Source organism: Eumetopias jubatus, unplaced genomic scaffold (genome assembly GCF_037043125.1).
Source record: "Eumetopias jubatus isolate StellerSeaLion01/CBP00866 unplaced genomic scaffold, mEumJub1_p1.0 scaffold_3, whole genome shotgun sequence".
Lineage (NCBI taxonomy): Eukaryota > Metazoa > Chordata > Mammalia > Carnivora > Otariidae > Eumetopias > Eumetopias jubatus.
The window spans coordinates 78624635-78648183 of record NW_028274809.1 but is presented as its reverse complement, the minus strand read 5'-3'; the positions used below and the strand labels follow the sequence as shown (position 1 = coordinate 78648183).

General features: G+C 37.8%; 1 protein-coding gene across 3 annotated transcripts; it reads left to right on the top strand.

Annotated features, from left to right (window-relative positions):
- The first annotated feature begins 5111 nt into the window (after window positions 1–5111).
- Window positions 5112–21591, top strand: TNFAIP6 (TNF alpha induced protein 6). 3 transcript variants are annotated; one of them, XM_028113151.2, is made up of 6 exons: window positions 5112–5264; window positions 9304–9441; window positions 11414–11506; window positions 15368–15596; window positions 17591–17631; window positions 20899–21591. In XM_028113151.2, the coding sequence occupies exons 1-6, from the start codon at window positions 5171–5173 to the stop codon at window positions 21066–21068; spliced, it is 765 nt and encodes a 254-aa protein (XP_027968952.1). In that variant the 5' UTR covers window positions 5112–5170; the 3' UTR covers window positions 21069–21591. The 3 variants fall into 3 exon arrangements, with proteins under 3 accessions (XP_027968952.1, XP_027968951.1, XP_027968953.1); XM_028113150.2 differs by having other exon boundaries at window positions 11414–11575; XM_028113152.2 differs by lacking the exon at window positions 11414–11506.
- The last annotated feature ends 1958 nt before the right edge of the window (window positions 21592–23549 follow it).

Sequence of the window (23549 nt, the reverse complement as noted above, 5' to 3'; positions counted from 1 at the left end):
TACCTCCATCTCCTTGTTCTTCTCTCCTCCTCCTCCTCTGTCTCCTTCTTGCCTCAATCTTTGCATCTGAATGTCCTTGGATGCCCAACCTTCTGAAATCATCCTTTACTTTAATACCCGTATAAGCTCACTTCTTCCTATAAATCAAGAAAGATCAAGTTATGCTAACAGTAATGAAAAATCCCCAAATCTCAATGACTTAAAACAATAAAGGTTTATATTTTGTTCATGCTACATAACGTCAGGGATCAATCAGGGATTCAGGTGATGGAGCAGCCACCATCTCAAATGTTTTCCTCCTTGCTGGAGGGAAAGAGTTCCGGAGCGCCAGCAGTAAAATGTTTGGCTCTGAGATAACACATATAATTTCTGCTCACATCATATTGGCCCAGAGACAATCACATGATCCCCCCAAACCCCAGCAAGCCATAGAGTACATGCTGCCAGAAGGTGGCAAGCCAGAAATACTTAGTGGGTACTACTAATGACTATCACACCATATACCTACGGGAAATCCAACGTCTGATCTCTTTCAGTGTCATATTCACTTTCTAAAAGCTTTTTGATATAAAATAGTTAAATCTTTTGCTTTTCCATATATTTCTCATTGTTCTCCATAGGCCCCATCCTGCTCACGGGCCCTGTAAAAATTGGCAGCCTTCCACTTGAAGATTCTTAAGAATTTATTGAATGAATGAGTGGAATTCTACATATTTTTTCCTTTTTTTTTTTTAAGAGAGAGAGAGCGTGAGAGAATGTGTGTGAGCAGAGGAGGGAGGGAGAGGGAGAGGGGGAGAAAGAATCTTAAGCAGGCTCCATGCCCAGCACAGGCCCAACACAGGGCTTGATCTCATGACCCTGAGCCGAAATCAAGAGTCAGTCGCTTAACCAACTGAGACATCCAGGCACCCCCATATTTTATTTCTTTAACCTTGTTCTATGCCATGCATCAGAATTTCTCTCCAATCCTTTTAAATCAGGCTAAGGGGAATGACCTTAATCTCTGTTATTGCCCTTATTCCCACGCTAGACCACCTGCCGGCCCCCAATCTCTTGATCTGCCCATCCCAGGGTGTACAGTGTCTCCTTTTGCACCTGTCATTTATTGGCTGAAAACCCAGCAGCACTTTCCTTTCCTTTCCTTTCCTTTCCTTTCCTTTCCTTTCCTTTCCTTTCCTTTCCTTTCCTTTCCTTTCTTTCCTTTTTCCTTTTTCCTTTTTCCTTTCCTTTCTTTTTTTTGCAAAAGCAACTCCCCTTTTGGTAGCTTTTCCACAATGTTATTGCCCTTATTCCCACGCTAGACCACCTGCCGGCCCCCAATCTCTTGATCTGCCCATCCCCGGGTGTACAGTGTCTTAGAGTGAGTGAGGCATTCCTGTAATATAATTTCATAGCCTTACTGGAAGTGTTCATAAAGACGTCCTCTTTACATATTTTGTATGTACATATTTTGTACATATTTTGTAATTATGTACTAACGTATTTTGTAATTCACTGAGCTCCACCCTTTTCTCTTCCTCTTGCCTTTTCTCTTTCCAAGATTACAAAACATAATCAGTAAAATGATATAATTTTTTTAAGATTTTATTTATTTATCTGAAAGTGAGAGGGAGAGCACAGAGGGAGAGGGAGCGGGAGAAGCAGACTCCAAGTGAGCAGAGAGCCCGGCAAGGGGCTCTATCCCAGGACCCTGAGGTCAGGACATGAGCTGAGGACAGACGCTTAACCAACTGAGCCATCCAGGCGCCCCTAAAGTGATATAATTTATGTTTTAGTTTTCATACTATGGCCAAAGAATGACATTTTCCTACAATGTCTTGCTAATCAAATCCAGTCTTTTTAAAGTAGAATCACATCTGTATGTGATCTCTTAGAATGTCTCTTCCCTCTTTTGCTTTTCTCCCCCAGTCCACATCCACCTGACATGTCTCCATACCTTCTTCCTGTCCGCTGAGACTAAGCTTATCAAAAAAAATTTAATATGCCTCCTCTCATCCTCTGATAAATATTTGAAATTCTACTTTATGGTCTTATATTTTTAAGTTTGTATAATAGCGACATCACTAAGCCACTGTGCTGGCTTAGGAGATCTCAAGCTTGTTCAGCTCAGTCTTAGGTCAAATCAGATCTGAAGTTCTCTCCATCATGTTTTTAGGTATCTAGTAGCTGCTTAGATGTATGGGTATTGGAACATTGTGGAAAAGCTACCAAAAGGGGAGTTGCTTTTGCAAAAAAAAGAAAAGGAAAGGAAAGGAAAGGAAAGGAAAGGAAAGGAAAGGAAAGGAAAGGAAAGGAAAGGAAAGGAAAGGAAAGGAAAGGAAAGTGCTGCTGGGTTTTCAGCCAATAAATGACAGGTGCAAAAGGAGACACTGTACACCCTGGGATGGGCAGATCAAGAGATTGGGGGCCGGCAGGTGTGGCACGGCATTCATCTAAGAAAGTAGAGCATGTGACTGGCAGTCTGCTGAGCCCTTGAAAGGAACTTTTAGAAGTGTATCTTCTGTCTGCTCCCCAGACACACCCTGGATAGTGTGCACGGAGAGTTGGGCAGGGGGTACCTACTTATCTTAGGCAACTTCCAAGGTAAGTTCATCGACCACACTCCCTTTGCTACTCTTCTCCCGCTTGCCCTCCCCTTGATTCCCACCCATACCCACTGCATTTTTCCATATAAAAACCTCACCCTCCTCTTTTCTCCCACAATAGAAATGAACACCCCCTCAAAACCAGAGACCACATCTATTAGGCACTGTTTTCTATTTGCTTGATGAAAGGGAGGACAGGGTTTCCAAATATTGTACAGAGGTAAGAGGAAATATTTGTACTTTGGGGAGTTGGGAGAGAACAAAAGAAGTCCTCTACCTGGATTGGGCTAATCTATCAAAGCAATCATTCAGTGTTCACATTAATTGGGGCGCCTGGGTGGCTCAGTCAATTGGGCGTCTGCCTTTGGCTCGGGTCATGATCCCGGGGTCCCGGGACCGAGCCCCGCATCAGGCTCCCTGCTCAGCGGGAAGCCTGCTTCTCCCTCTCCCACTCCCCCTGCTTGTGTTCCCTCTCTTGCTGTGTCTCTCTCTGTCAAATAAATAAATAAAATCTGGGCGCCTGGGTGGCTCAGTTGGTTAAGCGACTGCCTTCGGCTCAGGTCATGATCCTGGAGTCCCAGGATCGGGTCCCGCATCGGGCTCCCTGCTCGGCAGGGAGTCTGCTTCTCCCTCTGACCCTCTCCCCTCTCATGCTGTCTCTCTATCTCATTCTCTCTCTCAAATAAATAAATAAAATCTTTAAAAATAAATAAATAAATAAATAAAATCTTTAAAAAAAATAATAAATAAATGTTTATGTTAAAACGAAACGAACATTCATACCTTCCTATACTTGGAGCTTCATTAAAATGCAAATAAACAAAGATGGGTATCTGTTGTTAGTTATTTGACCTAGGTAAAGATTAATTTCCAACCCTTTCCCCAGAGTAGTTTTTGATAAATGAGAGCTAGGGGAAATTGGGTACTTCAGAGAAATGCAGAAGGCACAGTCAGAGAAATGTGACTAAGCAAAGAATGGGAAAGCCGCAATGGTTTTGCTGCAGTTCAGTTATATTTACTTCCTAAACCACAAACTTAAAATACTCATATAATTCTACTTTCCAGAGCAATACCATGGCTTGCCCCTTCCAACTAACTATTCACCCTGTTTCTCTCTGACCATGCCTGTGTTCTTCAGGTCACACCCACGTGGTCTAGACTATATCCTCTTTTGCACCAAATCAATACTCTCTAACCCTATCCATGAGCTGGGATACAATTCCCTTATTTCTCATTTGCTGGGGGGCCAAAATAGAGATTCTGAACCCTAACAATTTTATACATACCTCAGTGAGCATCCAGTGAATTTTGTACCCTCAGACTACATCCCCACAACTGCTCTTTCCAGGAGAGATGAGAGCAAGCCTTCAGTGTTCAGTGCAAAGATGCCTCGGGCGATTCTAGGCTAACTTCAGACTGGGCGAGTCCAGAAAGTTGGCATTTTCACAGGATTCCAATATCATTGGCGGGACTAAGAAAGCATGAGAGAAATGAATATGGGGGGAAATGGAAAGCAATTTGGCAGCAAGAGTAGAAAAACTAAACGGCAAAGAATGACGTAAAGAAAGAGAGGCAAACGTTGCCCCCAAATGACTCAATCAACAGGAGGTGCCACTAGCATTGAGCAGTGGGGGCTATCACTAGACCCACAGACCCTACACAAAAGGAGTGGAAAGCGTGGGCTATTTTAAGGCATGGTGATTTTACTATTACTAATGATTACCTTTTATTTTGATCATCCTCAAAGTTAGAGTGGTTTGGGGAAGATACGGCCATATTCTTATTAACTCTGACTATCTACCCACCCATCTTTCTCCCCCATCTTCAAGGATTTGTCATGTGGGGAAATTTGTGTTAATATAATAAGGTACCCCAAAGTTGCTGGAATGTCCTAAAGCTCTGAAATGGAGCTATTTTTCTGGAAGTTGACGTATTTACCTGCTGACCACAATAAGCCAAGGACTGCAACAGATCCACCCAGGACAAATGCAGACAGAAGGCAAAGACATCCCACGTCACTGCAGTTAAGAGTGTGCCAAACTATGCACACCTTTGTCTTAAATTTTCTATACAAGCTTGGCAATGTTTAGGGAAAATTACAGTAACATTACCAGCATCAAGTTCAAGATTAGTGTTTAAGCCTAAACCCCACACTCCATAACTGACTTACTACAAATAAGACATTCAGGGTTTCTCTTAAAATCCCTACTGAAGTTTTTTGTTTTTGTTTTAATCACTGCTGAATCTACACCAAGTTGCACAAACTTCCTAATAGAAAAATGTCTGTGACAGACAGAATTAGTGAACCACTTTCCGAGTAGATGAATTTTAAAATGTAGATGATCATTCTATATCCTTAGTTTTGGTTGCCAATGCAAATGAGTCAGAGGATTTGCTTCAGACACTGAGTTAATTGTGTAACACTACAGTGAAAAACGCCATTGGAGAGGACTTGCTGACCTCACAGTCCAAAAAAACCATTTAAAAGATGTGGAAACCAGATGTTTCTGTCACATTTCAGCCTCTGCTCTGAGAACTTATCCTGGACAGCCCCTAACAGGCTATTACTTCTCTACAACTGAGATATGATCATCTTAGCTTACTTATTTGTCCTGCTGTGGGAAGAGGCTCGCGGATGGGGATTCAAGAACGGAATTTTTCATAACTCCATATGGCTCGGTAAGAAACTTCACTCATGAGCTTCTTCTTGGGGACGTTACTTCTTTGAATTCGTGGAGAAGTGAATTGAAGCAGGAAACTTTTTTGTTCTGTTCAAAGCTGATGTTTTCAAAGAAAATGCTGAGGAAAAACAGCTATTTAGAATGCATGTGCCTTTTAAAAAAAAACTGTTCTTGCCTTCTAAAATTAAAAAAATATTTTTTAAATAAAGTGAACTATTCAGTAGAAAATAGAAGTTAATATCTATATTCCATATGAGAAAATATTTTTCAAAGCAGATGTGATGGTATATAGTAGAGAAAGTTTAGCAAAATAAAAACACCATATTTTGTTTTTACTTCAATGCATTTGCATTCAGATTTCATAGCAGATCTCATAGCAGTTACAGAAATGTAACAGGTAAAATTGGAACACACAATGATTTTATCATCATTTGCCTGTGTACTCTGACCTGTAATGTATATCTTGCTTTTTCCAAACATCTTTTGACTAGCTTGATGCAAAGCCAGCTTGTAATACAAAACAAATGAAAAAGGCTTGTATTTCTGAATGAAGTCTCACCACTTTGATTCCTTTTGTTTGACCTATCCATATAAGTACTTTTCTACCTCTTTTGTTAGACCAGGAAAGTTTCTTTTGTTGTTTTGTTTTGCTAAATGTAAGGAATGACATGTGCTTAACGTGACTATAAACAACAGACCAAAAAAGGCCAAATAGGGAAAACCCAAAATACCCTGTATAGTACTCTAAACAACGCTTTCTCGTGACACAAATTAATGTTGCTTTATGTTCATTACTGTGTTTGATAGTGAAAAAATTTTGAATACCTCGAGAAGAAAATTGACAAATTCTTGTATAAAATAAAGAAATACAGAGAAAGCAAAATTAACCTAGATCTTGTTCTAATGCTTGCTAAGCAGCACATGGTTGTGGAATATTTTCCCTTTCAGCATGTTTCTCTCTGGTAATAACTGCAGCCATGCGGATTTCATTAAAAAGCTCGATTTGCAATGCACCGCCTTGCCCCCTCTTTCTTCAGCTTTAGCCAGTGAACTAGTTTCGTGCTGAACAGTGCAATCCATTTGGCCAAGATAGGGTCTGGGACTTTTTCGAGGAGTGAACAAGTCTCTTTGTTTATTTTCCTTGCACATTACCAACCTTAGGAAATATACACACATTTGTTAGAAATGGAAAAAACTGCCATAAAGCTAGTATGAGTTAAATCTGCATGCATAAACCTTGAAACGCTGTCAAACTCTCTAATGATCAAGCAATTTGGTGCTGTTTTTTTTTTTTTTTAAAGTGATGCTGTATATTACAAAAATTGAACATGGACAATAGAAGTTCTGTCCTCGAGGTAGAGAGGAGCACACCCAAATGTTAATAGTAGGCTGCAAATCTGAGGCTCGGGGTAATTGCAAATTGCTTCAATCTCAGACAAATTATTGACCAGTCAGCCTAACACAAATTGTTTACAGTTGGTTAGGTCAATATGGTATTAAAAACTATTTAGAGAAGGAAGAGAATTGGATAGGAATGCAGGAATATGTTAACAACTAGCACGAACAAGGCACTTCAAACTCTGTCTCAGCTCCCTAGTAAAATGAGAAGGTCAAAGCAGGGGACCTCTAAGGTTCATTTTTTTTTTTTAAAGATTTTATTTATTTATTTGAGAGAGAGAGAATGAGAGATAGAGAGCACGAGAGGGGAGAGGGTCAGAGGGAGAAGCAGACTCCCTGCTGAGCAGGGAGCCCGATGCGGACTCGATCCCGGGACTCGATCCCGGGACTCCAGGATCATGACCTGAGTCGAAGGCAGTCGCTTAACCAACTGAGCCACCCAGGCGCCCTCTAAGGTTCATTTTTAACTCTGGTATCTTTCAGTTCCTTAAATAGTAATTACTATTCCTTAAATAGTAATTTTTTTTTAATAATAAGGACAAGACACTTCAACTAATTTACATAGATGGTGAAAATCAAAACTGCACAGATAAGCAATTCTTTTCAGCCATTGTACTGAATCTAAAAAAGAAGGACCAGTAACATTATCACGAGCTTCCACTAGGATCCAGAAGTTATGCTTGCGGGTTTTAATGATTTATTTATTCCCAAAATAGCTATCATTATTCCCATCTGATAGAAGAAGACACCGAGGTGTAGGCAGTAATTTGTACAAGGTTACACAACTCGTCCAGTGAAGAACCAGGAGGAGAAGCTAGAGCCAACATGCTACTGTTGTCCTACACTAACAGAAAAAAAAGTAGTGGTTAAATACTCAGTTTTAATGAATGACTAGGGACTCTAAAAATGAATACATTATTTTTAATTTAATGAATTTAAAATGATAGCATATACTTTTCTACCATGTAAGTTACTATCTTATTACTAGATGAGTTCTAGTACCAAAAATCTAAGAAAAATTACTGGGAAGAAAACTTAAAATTATTTTTCAAAAACCTGTTAATTAATTTTTTCCCTATGAATGTCATATTTTGATTACGGAGTAAAAGACAAGGAAATCTTAGTTTGAGAAACATTTGTAGACATCAAAATAATTCCTACTAATAAAGATCTTATAGTCTATATTCTCAGGGAATAGATATACTTTTAACATTTTTGATAATCTCTAATATGGTACATAACTAAGTTCAACATGTCTCCCTTCTCTACTAAAAGCCTTAGTACTCTTATACTTCAAAACAAAGGTACTTCCATTGCCCACTAGTGTCCAAGTTGCCTGAGAAGAGGACTTGATCCACAGTACTTAGCAAACCTCATGGTATATTCTCAAAATAACCAAACTGGAAACTAGCGAAAGTTTAGTTAATGAGGCTTTACCAATCTGAAGAACACTTGAGCAGTAGGCAACTTTCAAACAGGAAGATAACTTCCTGTATTAAGGAAGATAACTTTGATGTCCCTTGTGTTCCCTGACCTATGATCATCAGATTGACTAAGGTCTTCAGTGCATAAGTGATGGGAATTTACCATATAACATGTAAGAACAGGATCCCTTGCAGTCCAGAGAAACAGGGCAGGTGCCAAGCAACATCTCCTATTGAACTGTGGGAGTGTTAACTTTAGCTTGGGGAGGAGAGCGAGCAATGACATTTCTACTACTACTGGATTCATGTCTTGCTGCAGGCCAAGGAATATGTGTTCTCATTGGAAATGGTCTTAACGGTGGCTGATTGTACAGGTCAGGGTACAAAGACTTAACCATAATCTGATAGTCTACACAGAACGATGAGAGTTAATGTTATGATTATCATCCTGGAAAAATTTTCACATTGTCTCTATGGCAAAATGCACTCCAAACTCAAAACAATTTAAACAAGACAATTCATTTATGACTTACTTCCTAAAATATGTTGGGAACAACATGTGAACTAAAAAAGACAAACCAGATAAAGAATTTAGCAACTGGTAGCTCGGTGTGCTCAATTTTTTCTCCGCTGTGTTTCAATCTTTTTTTTTTTTTCTTTAATGCAGTATTTATTTGCTTTGGATTCTTTAAACCTTTCCTCAGTTTTTGATTTGTTTACTAAATCCTCCATTATATTGCATTAGTCATTTCCCTCAAATGGATATTTTGGATTATTTTCCTCCATCATTGTAAGCCTACATAATGGATCAATTTTCATTGGTTTCTTTTGCCTTCACCTCCTTCCCCCCCCATTGTTTACCTTTCCAAGTTTTTATTTGATTTAAAACAAAGCCCAAAAAAGTCAAAATTTTGTCACCTTTTGATAGTTTAGAGATATAATGTTGTCTTACAGATTTCTTTTAGGCCATCAGTTCAGAAACATAATTTAGCCTCAAGTTTCTGCTATGTCCCCAAATTCCCCTAAAATTCCCCTCATTCATATTTTTTTTTCAAAGCTTTCTAACAATGAAAACTTAGCCACCCGAGGCCACTGACCCAGGAAACTCCTTGGCAGGAACGATAGCTGACGCAATCTTTTAGATGAAGCCACAAAATTTCCCTTGTCCCACAAGAACAGATCATGGCATATTTACAACATCTTGTGAATTCACAGAACAAGCAGCAGGTGTGTACCACAGAGAAGCTCGGTCTGGCAAATACAAGCTCACCTACGCAGAAGCCAAGGCAGTGTGCGAATATGAAGGCGGCCAACTCGCCACCTACAAGCAACTAGAGGCAGCCAGAAAAATTGGTAACTAATTTGACAGTGATTTTCCTTCTTTCTCACCTTTGGTGGGGAAAAAAAAATCCCTTCTTTTCTGGAACCTCTTCATAAGATTTCTCTCTCCAGTCCTTCCAATGGTGCTCTAAGCCCCTGTGACATCTTTGCTCTCTGGCCTCTCCTACCTTCTCTGCCTAGAGCCAGTGGAAAGTTCTTAGTGCTAGCAACTTATTTGGGGTCACAACCCATCGTGAGCTAATATAATAGAAGTCAAAAAACAAAGATATCATTATCTCAACATCATTTTAATTCCTCATTAATTTTAATGCCATTTCTATTCATTTTTAATACTGTTCTATCTTAACTTCTGAATATAGGTTTCCTCAGCTGTTAAACATTACTATGTTGAGTTTTACAAAGAAATTTGCTTGGTAGAAGAAATACTGAATTTAGTGGCTTTTTTTTTCAAAAATTTTTTTTAAAGATTTTATTTATTTATTCATGAGAGACAGAGAGAGAGAGAAAGAGAGAGGCAGAGGGAGAAGCAGGCTCCCCACTGAGCAGGGAGCCTGATGCGGGACTCGATCCCTGGACCCTGGGATCATGACCTGAGCCGAAGGCAGACACTTAACCATCTGAGCCACCCAGGCGCCCCTCAAAATATTTTTTTAAAGATTTATTTATTTGAGAGAGAGAGAGAGAGAGCGAGCAAGCATGCCCCCATGCGGGGGAGGTGAGGGAGGGGTAAAGGGAGAGGGAGAGAGAGTGTCCCAAGCAGACTCCACACTGAGCACGGAGCCCCAGGCAGGTCTCCATCTCACAACCCTGAGATCACGACCCCAACCAAAGCCAAGAGTCAGACACTTAACCCACCGTGCCACCCAGATGCCCCCTTCTTTTCCAATGTCTTTAAGTTAAGTGGGAGAATTCATTTGTACTTTAGGATCACAAGGAAGATAAGCAGGTTATAAGATGGCAGGAAGAAGAAACTGAGAGGATGATGTCAGTAGACCTGGTGCAAACACAGTGATTAACTAGTGCTAGTTCCTTCTTAAAAAAAAAAAAAAATGCACCATGACCATCTCTCCTGGTGGTTTTACAGGTGGATTTATAGGAGAATCCAAAAGGCCACCCCCATTCAGAACTCTCTTCTCCATTGAAGAAACTCCTTTGCTGATTAAAAAAAATACCTGGCAAAGCTTATGCTATTATATATATATATGTACATATATATATGTAAGCTATAATATAGCATATATAATATATGCTATTATTTTGTATTAATCAGGATAAAAATAAAACTGTTCTCTAAAAATCCCCAAAGTCTCCCCAGCACATTGCTCAGTCTAGACCCACAGGGCTGTGTGTAACTGGAACGCAGTAACGAGAACAATGGCTACAAGGCCGGGGCCATTTCTGGCTGTCCTGGACTTCCAGTAAAACCGCTCTTGGATGCCAGTGGCAAATATTTAAACAGCCTCTGAAGCTGGGCAAGGAAACAGGGCTGAGGCTTTGTTCAAAATTTATGAGCACATGTATCCTTATTCAAATATTTAAAAATATTAGCAAATTTTAATTGATCCTGAAATAGAAACTAATTAAATTATCATTTGAAAAAAAAATTGCTTTCCAGGATCGATGGTAATTTCAGAAATTATTTCATGGCACTAGATAGCTCAATGGTGAAAAGAAGCCAGCTCTGAACTTGGATTGTTTTCATATCCATGGTATTATGATTTCCAGTCCAACTGCCTCTTTTTTTTTTTCAAGACATCATTTTCTAGTAAAAGTCAGATGATACATTTTATATGTCTTCAAACTTTATTTTCCTTTTTAAGAAAAGGGTTTTTCAACAAAATCAAAAGAAAAGAAAGAAAACAGTTTTCCCTCCTTTTACATACCTGGCTTTGGGCAGTTGAGAAGGGGATGCTTTTGTTAAGATGAACTTCACTCAGCTGAGGGGGTTTACCAGTTAGCCCATAATCCTTTCCTTCTCTTGCAGGATTTCATGTCTGTGCTGCTGGGTGGATGGCCAAGGGCAGAGTTGGATACCCCATTGTGAAACCAGGGCCCAACTGTGGATTTGGAAAAACTGGTATTATTGATTATGGAGTCCGTCTTAATAGGAGTGAAAGATGGGATGCCTATTGCTACAACCCACATGGTTTGTTACAAATAGTAATTTTATCTTTGCCAAAACAGTTACATGTTACCAAGAGGTTATTAGATATAAATGGCTCCTTCTCCCAGAGATAAATCAACCTGGTGATGATGATTGTTCATAACAACAAGATTCACAGAGTGATTATGCTGGGCCAGACCCTGCCCTGCTGCTCCTCTTCCACAGTCAGTATTCATAATGACTGCAAAGAGCTGTTGTTATACCCGTTTTAGAAATCAGGAAATTTGAAAGTCTAAGAGCTTAAATAACTTACCGAAATCAGACATCCAGTAATTAGCAGGCAGGTAGGATCTCAGATTCAGGTCTTTTCTATGCCACGTCTTTTTCTATTCCCGACCACAAAGGGGGGGGGGGGGGGAAGGCAGGTTATAAACTTGTCACGGTTAGTTAGCTAAAACAACAAAGTGACATTAACAAATGCTAACTGTTCAAAATTACCCCTTTGATAGAATGGAGGAAAAAAGAGACAAAATAAACTCTTCCCCTAATTTCTTTTTGTGCATAAATTCTTAAACTTCCAAACTAAGCAACTCTCACTCTATGGTTTGTTTTCACAATTATATACTGGATATACTAGTTATTATTATATAGTATATTTTTATTCATATTTTCCCATGGTTGATTGTAGCTAGAAAAATTTTAAAGGGAAAATTAATTCAACATGACTATAAAGGGCTATTCTTTGTTCATGTTCTTGGAGGCAAAAATAGATTGTTCTTTTTGGATGCATTTCCCCCAGGATGATACTACAAAGAATTATAATGTGTTACCAAGTCTGTCTCCCATTTGTGATCACAAACATCCTCAGGTGTTGTCCTGTTTCAATCTGCCTTATAAGAAAGCCCCTATAGAGGGAAACCTGGGTGGCTCAGTCGGTTAAGGGGCTGCCTTCGGCCCGGGTCATGATCCCAGGGTCCTGGGATTGGGTCCCACATCGGGCTCCTTGCTCAGCAGCCTGCTTCTCCCTCTCTCTCCTTCTGCTTGTGCCCTCTCTGTCAAATAAATAAAATCTTTATTTTTTTTAAAGATTTTATTTATTTATTTGGCAGAGAGATACAGAGAGAGAACAAGTAGGCAGAGAGGCAGGCAGAGGGAGAGGGAGAAGCAGGCTCTCCGCAGAGCAGGGAGCCCAATGTGGGGCTCGATCCCAGGGCCCTGGGATCATGACCTGAGCTGAAGGCAGCCGCTTAACCGACTGAGCCACCCAAGAGCCCCTACATAAAATCTTTTAAAAAAAAAAAAAGAAAGAAAGAAAGAAAGAAAGCCCCTATAGAGAAGTTACAGTGAGTTATAGTCAAGTTCTAGCATATTACTATAGAATTTATTATTCAATGATATTAACCACTGGAGAATAGTTTCTCATGTTTGTAACTAACCTTTATCTCAAAATAATGTGTATTCTAAGTAGAAAAGAATTTTGCCTAGAGGGGTGCCTGGGTGGCTCAGTCGTTAAGCGTCTGCCTTCGGCTCAGGTCATGATCCCGGGGTGCTGGGATCGAGCCCCGCATTGGGCTCCCGGCTCCGCGGGGGGCTTGCTTCTCCCTCTCCCACTCCCCCTGCTTGTGTTCCCTCTCTCTGTGTCTCTCACTGTCAAATAAATAAAATCTTAAAAAAAAAAAGAATTTTGCCTAGAGCCATCATCTATTCCCACTTAAGACAAAATATGAATAAATATGTATAGTGCATTTATATAGGGCTATAATTTTCAAACCACTTTGACATACGTTAAACCTATGTTATATTTAGTTCTATATCTAGTTATTGTTAATAGTTCATATATCTTCTTTTCCTCCCTCTTCCTCTTCCTTTTTCGTCAGTATATTTACACAAGCAACTTTCTTTTTACTCTCAAGAGTCACTTCTATTTCCAAGTATATTCTCTGATTCTTCCTTTGCTTGATAAGCTTTAGGATCTCTGAGCATCTATTCAATCATTTCCAAAGGTCAAGATCTGGGGGAGAGAAAGAAGTGCTAATGGAAAGCTTCTTACAGTATTTCCTTGCCCTTTTATATGGACGCCACCTTAATTTACATATTTTTATAAATTGCTTTTGTTTCTCATAGAGGCTTTTTACTCTGGGACTATTTGTACAGAATCCGGGAGACTTGTTCTTACTCAGGTCTCAGCTTACTTTTGGATTCTGTGACATGCTGATTTTTTAGGATGTGGTGAACCTGAAGGGGACTGGGGGCCGCCTGAACTAGCACTGGGAGAGGAACAGTTCAATGAAAACTAATTGGAATGAAAAAATCATAACGGTATCAAAAAGATAAACCAATGACTATCAATTAATCAGTAAAATGTAGAGCTGAATAGCTAACCAGACAAATTGTTCAATATTTGAATTGTTTCCTAATCTAATGGAATAGACAACAAAGATAGGATTATATGGGACAGAGCAAATCACTCCAAAAACTGGCACTGAACATGCTTATGTACACGTATAAACCATGTATCATATAATATTTAACAAGACAATAAGAACAGCTTACATTTTGCATAACACCCTGACATTATCTTCCATGTTACCATCCTTAGAATAAAGCTGTGAGGTAGGTAATGGGAGAGGCATGATTATTTTTACTTTACTAATGAAAAAACTGAAGTATAGAGTGGTCACAGAGCTCAGACTAGATCTCTGACCATCTTCTGTCACTCCCCTATCTTTCTAAGATCCTCTTCGGCCCTGAGGGAGGTAAGCTTCCTTACCTTCTATGGCATTAAGGATTCTAACACAATTTTTTAAAATAGCTCTTTTAAAGGATAATATTCTTGGAAAAAGCCTCTGACTGATTCAATGAAAAATGTTTTCGAATGCTACCCACAGTCACCACCACCACCATTCACATTATTTTTGAGTTTCTAGATTGTAGACACTTACTTGATCTGAAATTAAAATTAACCAGCGGTTTTCCATCCTTTTCCCTCCAGGTCACACTATAAAATCAGTGGTTCTGGCAGTGGCTGTTTGATTGTTCTCATACCAGGTTATAAGGCATGGCAGAAATCTATAAAATGATAAATGACTTGAAAAAAAACAAACATGAATGTCTCCATCAAATCCTCAAATACTAGGATTGAGGTGTTAGTTTAAAACCAGTGAAAGGAGTATAGAATGATTATAAATTATTCCTTTTAACTGGATTAGAGTGACCTTCAAGGTCCCTTGTGATCCTGAAATTCTATAATGATTTTCCAAACAGAATTTATTGGACTCATTATTCTAAATGTCCAAGTTCCTGAGGACACAGTGTTGACACCACAGGACAAAATCCCAGTCATCTTGATTGGGCTGTTGGTAACAGGGGTACACATATTCATCAAAATACATGAACATATACACGAGACTTGTACATTCTCTTTTTTAAAAAAAAAATTATTTTTAAGTAATCTCTACACCCAACATGGGGCTTGAACCCATAACCCCGAGATCAAGAGTTGCATGCTCCACTGACTGAGCCAGCCAAGCGCCCTGAGGTTTGTGCATTCTAAGCTGAAAAGATACAAAGCAAAAAAAGTAAACAAGAGCACAATTATTAGGTTACTAATTTTTTCTTATTTTATTTTTTAAAAAATTCAGTCTATATTCATTTGAAAGAATTTAGCAATGAATAATGAAAATATTCATTTATCCTTTAACTGTAAGTATATATATTCAATATTTCATTAAAAGTAATAAATAGGCACTAAGAAGTACATATTAGTTTGAAATAGAGATATTTTTTCTAATGCTTTCTTTCTTTTCTTTTCTTTTTTTGTTTTATCCATTTCAGCAAAAGAGTGTGGTGGTGTCTTTACAGATCCAAAGCAAATTTTTAAATCTCCAGGCTTCCCAAATGAGTACGAAGATAACCAGATCTGTTACTGGCACATTAGACTCAAGTATGGTCAGCGTATTCACCTGAGCTTTTTGGACTTTGACCTTGAAGATGACCCAGCTTGCTTGGCTGACTATGTTGAAATATATGACAGTTACGATGATGTCCATGGTTTTGTGGGAAGGTACGTGTTTCCCCATTATTGATTTTCTAGTATTTCTACTCCCCTGCAACACCCTATCTGTTTTTAGCAGTTTTCTTAGTACTGAAGCTGCTGCATGTTCTTATATTTAAAATAGTGATAGCTGCCTTTTGATTACTGTTAAGTTCTAAGAATTAAATAGTCTATTTAAAAAGACTTCAGGGTGCCTGGTTGGCTCAGTCAGAGGAGCGTGTGACTCTTGATCTCAGGGTCGTGAGTTCAAGCCCCATGTGGGGTATAGAAATTACTTAAATAAATAAAACTTTTCAAACAAATAAAAAAATAAAAAGACCTCAGTATTTAACTAACAATAGGAGGAAAAAGACACATGTGAATTGAGAAATCTGTTGGGGATTTTTAGGTATTCTAATTTCTATCAACCTCCTAAAAATAATTATAAATTCAGTAATTATTGTCTTTCTTCTGTGTACAAAGTATTGTGCTAAGCATTATGAATGTAAGAATTAAGCAAAGTATAGCCCCTTCTCTCATAAAATTTACCTAAATGTACAATGGATATCTTCTTTAAAATAGCTTTCATTGCCATAAAAACAGGTGCTTCTTTCCTCAATATTTCTCCCTTGGGTTTTCAACATGCTGGGACACAATAGATCTGTGTTGCTATCCTGAATCTTCAATATGGTTTAAACTCTGAATGACTCACAAAATATTACAAATCAAAGCATATATAATTATGTGTTTTATTTATTTAGCCCCCCACTTAATAATGCATATCTGAGACTATCCATTATCATAGACTATCAGTTATCAATTTTCTATTATCCACAACAGTAATTTAATGAAAGAAAATGGTAGTGAGGACAATTAAAAATGATAGACTCAGTAGTTTGTTGTGACTTTGCAATGTGTAACTTAAACACAAAGAAAAAGAAAGGCATTTCTTGGGCGCCTGGGTGGCTCAGTTGGTTAAGCGACTGCCTTCGGCTCAGGTCATGATCCTGGAGTCATGGGATCGAGTCCCGCATCGGGCTCCCTGCTTAGCAGGGAGTCTGCTTCTCCCTCTGACCCTCTTCCCTCTCGTGCTCTCATCTCTCATTCTCTCTCAAATATCTTTAAAATCTTTTAAAAAATCTTTAAAAAAAAAAAAAGAAAGGCATTTCTTGCATACATGAACAACAATTTTTGGAGGGAAATTGTTTTTGCTTTGTTTTATTTTGCTCTCTGGCTGACAGACTACTGCTATAGAAAAAAAATACAAATAGTTTTAAAACAGTCTGAAGAAGAGATGAAGCAGGGTTGGTGAAATTAAGAGCAAAGTATTTGTTGAAAGAATGGACATCCTACCTTGAGAGTCAAGATGATATTTTCATTCTAAACCTAGTTTCAGATATCAATTACAGCCCTAGGTAAAATAATATACTGTTTTTTAAAAGGTTTTCAATAGACTAATTTGTTATTTATTGGATTTATATTATGTGATAAATCCTTCCCTTTTATGTAATGTACAAGGGAGTTCCTTTCAAGTCATAATTCAGATAAAAATCAATCCCTCTTATAAGGTCCAATATAATTTTCCACATTTAGATCAGTCTACTCTAGAATTCAAATTAGTAGTACCACCAGCCATACACCTATTCCTCTTTAACCGTGAAGAAAACTGATTAATCAGAATCAAATTTAAAATTTTTCCAAATAGATTCAAATTGTCTACTACACAAATAGTTTTGCAAGTGTACAGAGTAGAAATGCCACATATTCTTTTTTAAGAATCTCATTTATACTGTGAGGCTATTTGAAACAACAAACTTTGTTTTAATCCCTCTTCTCCCTTACAAATCCCTCTTCTCCCTTTAAAACTCCCTCAAGTTTTAAAAAAAAACAATAAAAATTTATAATAGGATAACGAACCATTACTTAGGAAGAATGAAGCACTTTAATTACAGGTCTGAGCTGCTTTGCAATAGCTGTGTAATAGCCTTTTGTGTGACTTCTCTTTTTTAAAAATTCCCTTTCAGATACTGTGGGGATGAGCTTCCAGAAGACATCGTTAGTACAGGTAATGGCTCTAAACTGAGACGTAGGACTATAATTTGTTTATTCATAGTGTCACTGAAAGTAAAGAACCCAGTAGTTATTACTATTTCCTTTTTAAAGTTGAGGGAACCATTGGCACAGATGTAGCTTACCAGTTTGTAAAATGTAGTGTTTATACTTAAAGACTTATGCCATCTCCTTATACCAAAAATGTGTAGACTCATCAGGGGCAGGCATGCAGTCTGAGATGGTCTTGCATCTGCAAATCCCCGAATACTGCTGTAGGTTACGACTTCCATAAAATGTGATTAAAAACAAACAAACAAACTTTTTCATCAATAAAGGATTGAAAAGTATTTTCAGAAGTATTAAAGTTGTTAAAAATACCTTCTGTCACTGAAAAAATTTTACATCCCACTTAACTGCATTTTTACCTTAACACAGCATTCTCCAGAGTGTTGTGAAGAACAGTTCTATGAAACATATTTGATAGGTGTTGCATGAGAAAAGAACACTAAGGTCAAGTGAATTTGGGAAACATTGGTTTAAACAATGTTAAACAGGTCTCTTTATTGGAAGATGTCAGAGAGCTTTTAATATGCTAATTATGCATAGTAAATCTCAAAAGGCTAGCTATCGATGGTGATGTGTTCCAAATCTTTTTAACTCCTGCCAATTACTTTTGTGACTTTGTACCATGCAATGTACCTCAAGAAATGAGTTTGTAGTCATATATATTTATTTCCATAAGCAATATCACTGCCATTGCCCCATATCGCTATTTTCTGGCTAAGAACCTTCACTTTCTTAGGTGTTTTTCTTTTTTAATTTTTATTTCCATCCCCAGCACTAGTAGTTGGTATTCTTACTTGCTCTATTTTTCCTCCAAGTCATAAAATTATCACAATGTTTCCGCAACTAAAAACAACAAAATACACTGAATTGTAATTTCTAAGTAGTCATTAAGCTCAGATACTACTAGTTAAATTCCTCCCACACCCTAGCCTTGAAGTGCATGAAATTCTCATGAAATTCTCATTTATGCATCAGTATTACAAGATATAGAACTTCTTATTCAATCCTTGAATGATTAATGCTTAAAAGTTATTCATTCATTCTCTGTTACAATCTCCCTAGTAAGGGCAGCCTACTAAAATGTTTATCTCAGGGTGCCTGGGTGGCTCAGTCGTTAAGCGTCTGCCTTCAGCTCAGGTCATGATCCCAGGGTCCTGGGATCGAGTCCTGCACTGGGCTCCCTGCTCCACTGAAAGCCTGCTTCTCCCTCTCCCACTCCCCCTGCTTGTGTTCCTGCTCTTGCTGTGTGTCTCTCTCTCTCTCTCTCTCTGTCAAATAAGTAAATAAAATCTTAAAAAAAAAGATATTAAAAAAAACCCATTTATATCATTCTTTTCTTGAAAACATGTTTTACATTAACAGAAAGTTAAAAGAAGACAGGAGCCATCCATAGGAGGTAGTTGGGGGATGTATTTAAAAAAAAAAAAAAAAGAAAAGAAAGAAACACGAGAATCAAAGCCTGAAACTTGACATTTTTTCTTGTTTTGTCTAAAACAGAAAAAACTTACTTCAAGCGTAATCAAATCAGTGTTTTTCTAACACAACTGCAAGAAACTGAAAAAAAAAAAAACAACAGCAAAACCCCACATAGTTTATTATTCAAAGAGACACAATCAATACACAGAAGAGAACACAGTTAAACAAAACAGCCAAAGATTTAGCAAAACAGCAAAAGGAGGAAATTGATACCAAGAAATAGAAAAAGATTTAAAATACATTTGAAGTATAATCCTACCAAGTCAAGTATAATGCTGTTAACATTTTGATCTAGTTTTCTTCTTAAATATGTGCTTATTCAGCCAGGATATTTACATTAAAAAACAAGACCAGAAAATGAATGAACTAAAAACTATGCATAAACTATACCACTTTAATTAATAGTATATAAAGTAAGAATATACCCACTCTCCTCATCTCTGCTCACCCAAGAAAGGCATTGGATGACTGTGTAGTGACTATCCTTCCAGGTTTTTTCCCATATTATATAAACATGATATACACAGATATCATGGACATATTTCCAAGTCAGCATACAGTATGTAGATCGTTCAAATTTGTTTTAATGACTGCCTAGTAGGTTCCTGTATGGATGTACCATAATTTGTCATGTATCAATATTTAACATCCTAAAGATGATTATTTCTGATTTTCTTTTCTTGCACTATTCAACATTTCACTGGATATTTTTAAACCTCTACTTTGTGTGCTATTTTTTTTTTTTAAAGAGTAGATTCCTAGAAGTGAAATTTTGGGGTCAAAAGTGATTTCATTTTAAATGTCGATAGATGCTGCCAAATTGGCACTAGCCCTACAGTGACAATTTGTATATTAACCACTTGAGTAATCTGTAAAATGTTGTTTTTTGCTTGTTTGTTTTTAATTTAGGCAACTCTTCCAAGTCTGAGAAAAGTGTAGTGGATAAGAGCATGAACTCTGGAGTCAGACTCCTGGGGCTCAAACCTGGTTCTGCCACTAATTTAGCATTGTAGCCTTGGGCAGGCCACTCAGGCTCTCTATGCCTCAATTTCACCTGTAAAATAAATATTTACAATATCCACCTCATAATGTTGTGGGGAATAAATGAGTTAATAGATGAAAGGCACCTAAAGCTGTGCTTGGCAAACATTAGCATTCAATATATGTGGGGATTTTTTGTAATGAATTCTGGATTTGTGATGTGGATTAAGAATACCTTTCCTTGGTGAAAAAGAAAAATATTCCTATATTTTATTTTATATAATAGATTTTCCCTTCTTATTTTTAGCACATTTTTGGTCTTAAATGCAGGCAAAATGTATTTAGGTACTCTGTGTAAAGTAGGGAGTTAGCGTTGTGGCTTTGTTTCTTACAGTGTAAAGCTTGTTACCCTGACATCATTTATAAATAATTCATCCATATCTCGCTGGTTTAAACGGCCTGACATTCTCCTGAATTCAGTGGCTGTTCCTTCTATAAAGAATACCTTTTAAAACAGAATAGAAAAATTTCCTGTAGGACAGCTTAAAGGGCCAGAGGAGAAAATAGGAAAGTCTCTCACCCTGCTACACTTGGCAAAGGAAACACAGACTCCACTGCTTGAGAATCCAACTCTGAATTCTGAGAGTCTGGTTCATGACTTTTTATATTCTCCTATAAGAATGATGAGTCTTTGGACTGCCAGCCAAATCAAAGCAAAGTAACATCTTTGTTCTTTTGCATTCCCCCTCCTCCCCAGGAAATGTCATGACCTTGAAGTTTCTAAGTGATGCTTCAGTGACAGCAGGAGGTTTCCAAATCAAGTATGTTGCAGTGGATCCTCTATCCAAATCCAGTCAAGGAAAAAACACGAGTACTACTTCTACTGGAAATAAAAACTTTTTAGCTGGAAGATTTAGCCATTTATAAAACAAAAAAAAAGAACACTCAGTGTTTACATTTGTATCTTTTGGAACCCCTCTGATACCACTTTTATATTATTATTAATAGCATTTATTTATTTTCTAAATGTGAAAGGCAATACCTGATACTCTGAGGAAAATTGGAAAATACAGACAACTTTAAATGAGAAAATAAAATCTCTCATAATCCCACTGCATAAAAATAACAAGCATTAACATTTATATATTTTTCTTCTAGTTATTTTTCAATTTGTGGTATATGTATATATGTATCTATATGTATTTTGTATTTGAACTTTTGGAATCCTGTTCCATGTACAGTTTTATATCTTAGTTCTTTTTTTTTTAACTTTGAACTTTATGGCTTAAGCATTTTCCCGTATCATTGAGTATTCTGCAAACACATAATTTTGAACAGCTGTAAAATATTCCATGGTATGATTGTTCCATACTTTATTTAAGCTTGTCTCTATTGTGGGAATTTTAAGTTGCTTTCAAAAATATTGCTGCAATAAATATCCTTGCACATACGTATTTGTACAGCTTTCTAATTATTTGGGATAGGGTCCTTGAAGTAGAATTACTGACTCAGATATTAATTAAAATGGAATTTTGTTAGGATCCCTGGCTAGCCCAGTCTGTAGAGCATGCAACTCTTGATCTTGGGGTCATGAGTTTGAGCCCCACGTTGGGGGTGGAGTTTACTTTAAAAAAATAATAAATGTACAGCTTTAAAAAAATAGAATTTTCTTTTTTATGGGCAAAAGTGACATATCATTATGGTTTGAATTTACAATGAAATTGATGGTTGGTTTATATATTTTTGATCAGCTTTATTTCTTTTGTGAATTATTTTTTCATGTCTTTCACCCATTTTTTACTTACATAACCTTTTGATTTATAAGAAATCAGTATATATCAGATATATAATTTCATGTCTGTCATATATATGTTGCAATTTAATTTTATGTGGTTTGATTTTTATGATTTTGAAGATTTTTATTAAAGGTTAAATTTTATTTACTGTCATATTTACTGATCTTGCTTCAGTCTCTTATCTTTACATTTAGAATGAATATTCCCATTATAACTTGATGTATTTATTCATTAATATTTTATTCTTATTGTTTTATGGCTTTGCTTTCATAGAAGGAAAAAGACAGTTGTTACCCTTTATATGAGGGGTAATGGTTACTATCCAATTAAATTCAACAAAAATGTTTGTGCCTGGCACTGTTCTGGACACTTAGGAAACACTCAAGAACCAAATGATTAAAAATCCCCAGGCTTGGGGAGTTTACGTTCTGGTGTGAGGAGAGAGTCAATAATTAAACATGATAAATTAGTGAACTACATGTTAGAAATAGATTAGAGAGGCTTCTTTATTAAATTACTAATGGAATGAGTATAGATTTAGAAGAAGAAAAAAGACTAAGAATTGAGCCCTGGAAGAGGAAGATCAGCAGAGAAGACTGAGAAGGAGCAAAGGATGAATTAGAAGGAATATCCCTTGGGGTCCTAGAAGCCTAATAGAAAACATATCAAGGAGGAGGGAGTTGATCAACTGTTAAATGCTGATTTAAAAGCACTACAAAGATGAGTGCTAAGAATAACCACTGGGTTTAGCAACATGAAGATTGTGGGTGACCTTAAGGAGCAGTCTTGGTGTGTGGAGGCAAAGGCACCCTGGAGTGTCCTGTAGAGTGAAGTAGAGGACACCACTGGAGACAGTGAGTCTGGCTATCAAGGAAATGGAGCTGTCAGGAGAACTGGGTTGAAAGAAGGCTTTCTTGGTGCGAATGAACTTAGAGAAAGGAGAGATGCTGGGGCCATTTTTCCGAGTCTGGGTAGTAGTCAGAGTCCTGGCAGGAAACAGATGACACAGTCAAAAGGGGGAAACTGAAGAGATTATCACAGAGGTGTGGGTTGACTTATAGAAAGCTCTCAAAGGACGGTGAATCATTAGATGCTCACCACAGAAGGAGGATCCCCTGGAGGAGAAAAATCAGGGGCAGTTATATATGAATCCAGAGAGAGAGCTTCCTTGGCAGGAAAGGGTTGCCCAACCGAAGATGAAAACAGGAGTTCTGCCAACCCAAGTCTCTGGGAAGGGATTGCAGGTAAATACCTCAATTTCTCCCTCCTCCCATACTTTTATGTCCTGCTGGTGCTTCCTACTGTCTAAACCCAAGCAAAATCAGAATATGAGGAAATCTGGTTGGTACTGTCCATAGAGATCAGCTCCAGGGTCCAGAGCAGGAAGTCAGAGCATAGATCTAGAGGGGTGAAAGGATTACATCTGTCATCATGGGTGAAAGGAGATTGGTTCTAGTGCACAGATGGAGGGACTGGCTTTAGATAGCAGCATGGAGGGGCGCCTGGGTGGCTCAGTCGTTAAGCGTCTGCCTTCGGCTCAGGTCATGATCCCAGGGTCCTGGGATCGAGCCCCACATTGGCCTCCCTGCTCAGCGGGAAGCCTGCTTCTCCC

What these genes read in the sequence shown, in the direction of transcription:
- TNFAIP6 (XM_028113150.2), top strand. Translation starts at nt 5,171, where the DNA reads ATGATCATCTTAGCTTACTTATTTGTCCTGCTGTGGGAAGAGGCTCGC. An exon ending in AGAGGCAGCCAGAAAAATTG is followed by an intron (nt 9,442 to 11,413) that starts GTAACTAATTTG and finishes CTTCTCTTGCAG; the next exon opens with GATTTCATGTCTGTGCTGCT. An exon ending in GTCCATGGTTTTGTGGGAAG is followed by an intron (nt 15,597 to 17,590) that starts GTACGTGTTTCC and finishes ATTCCCTTTCAG; the next exon opens with ATACTGTGGGGATGAGCTTC.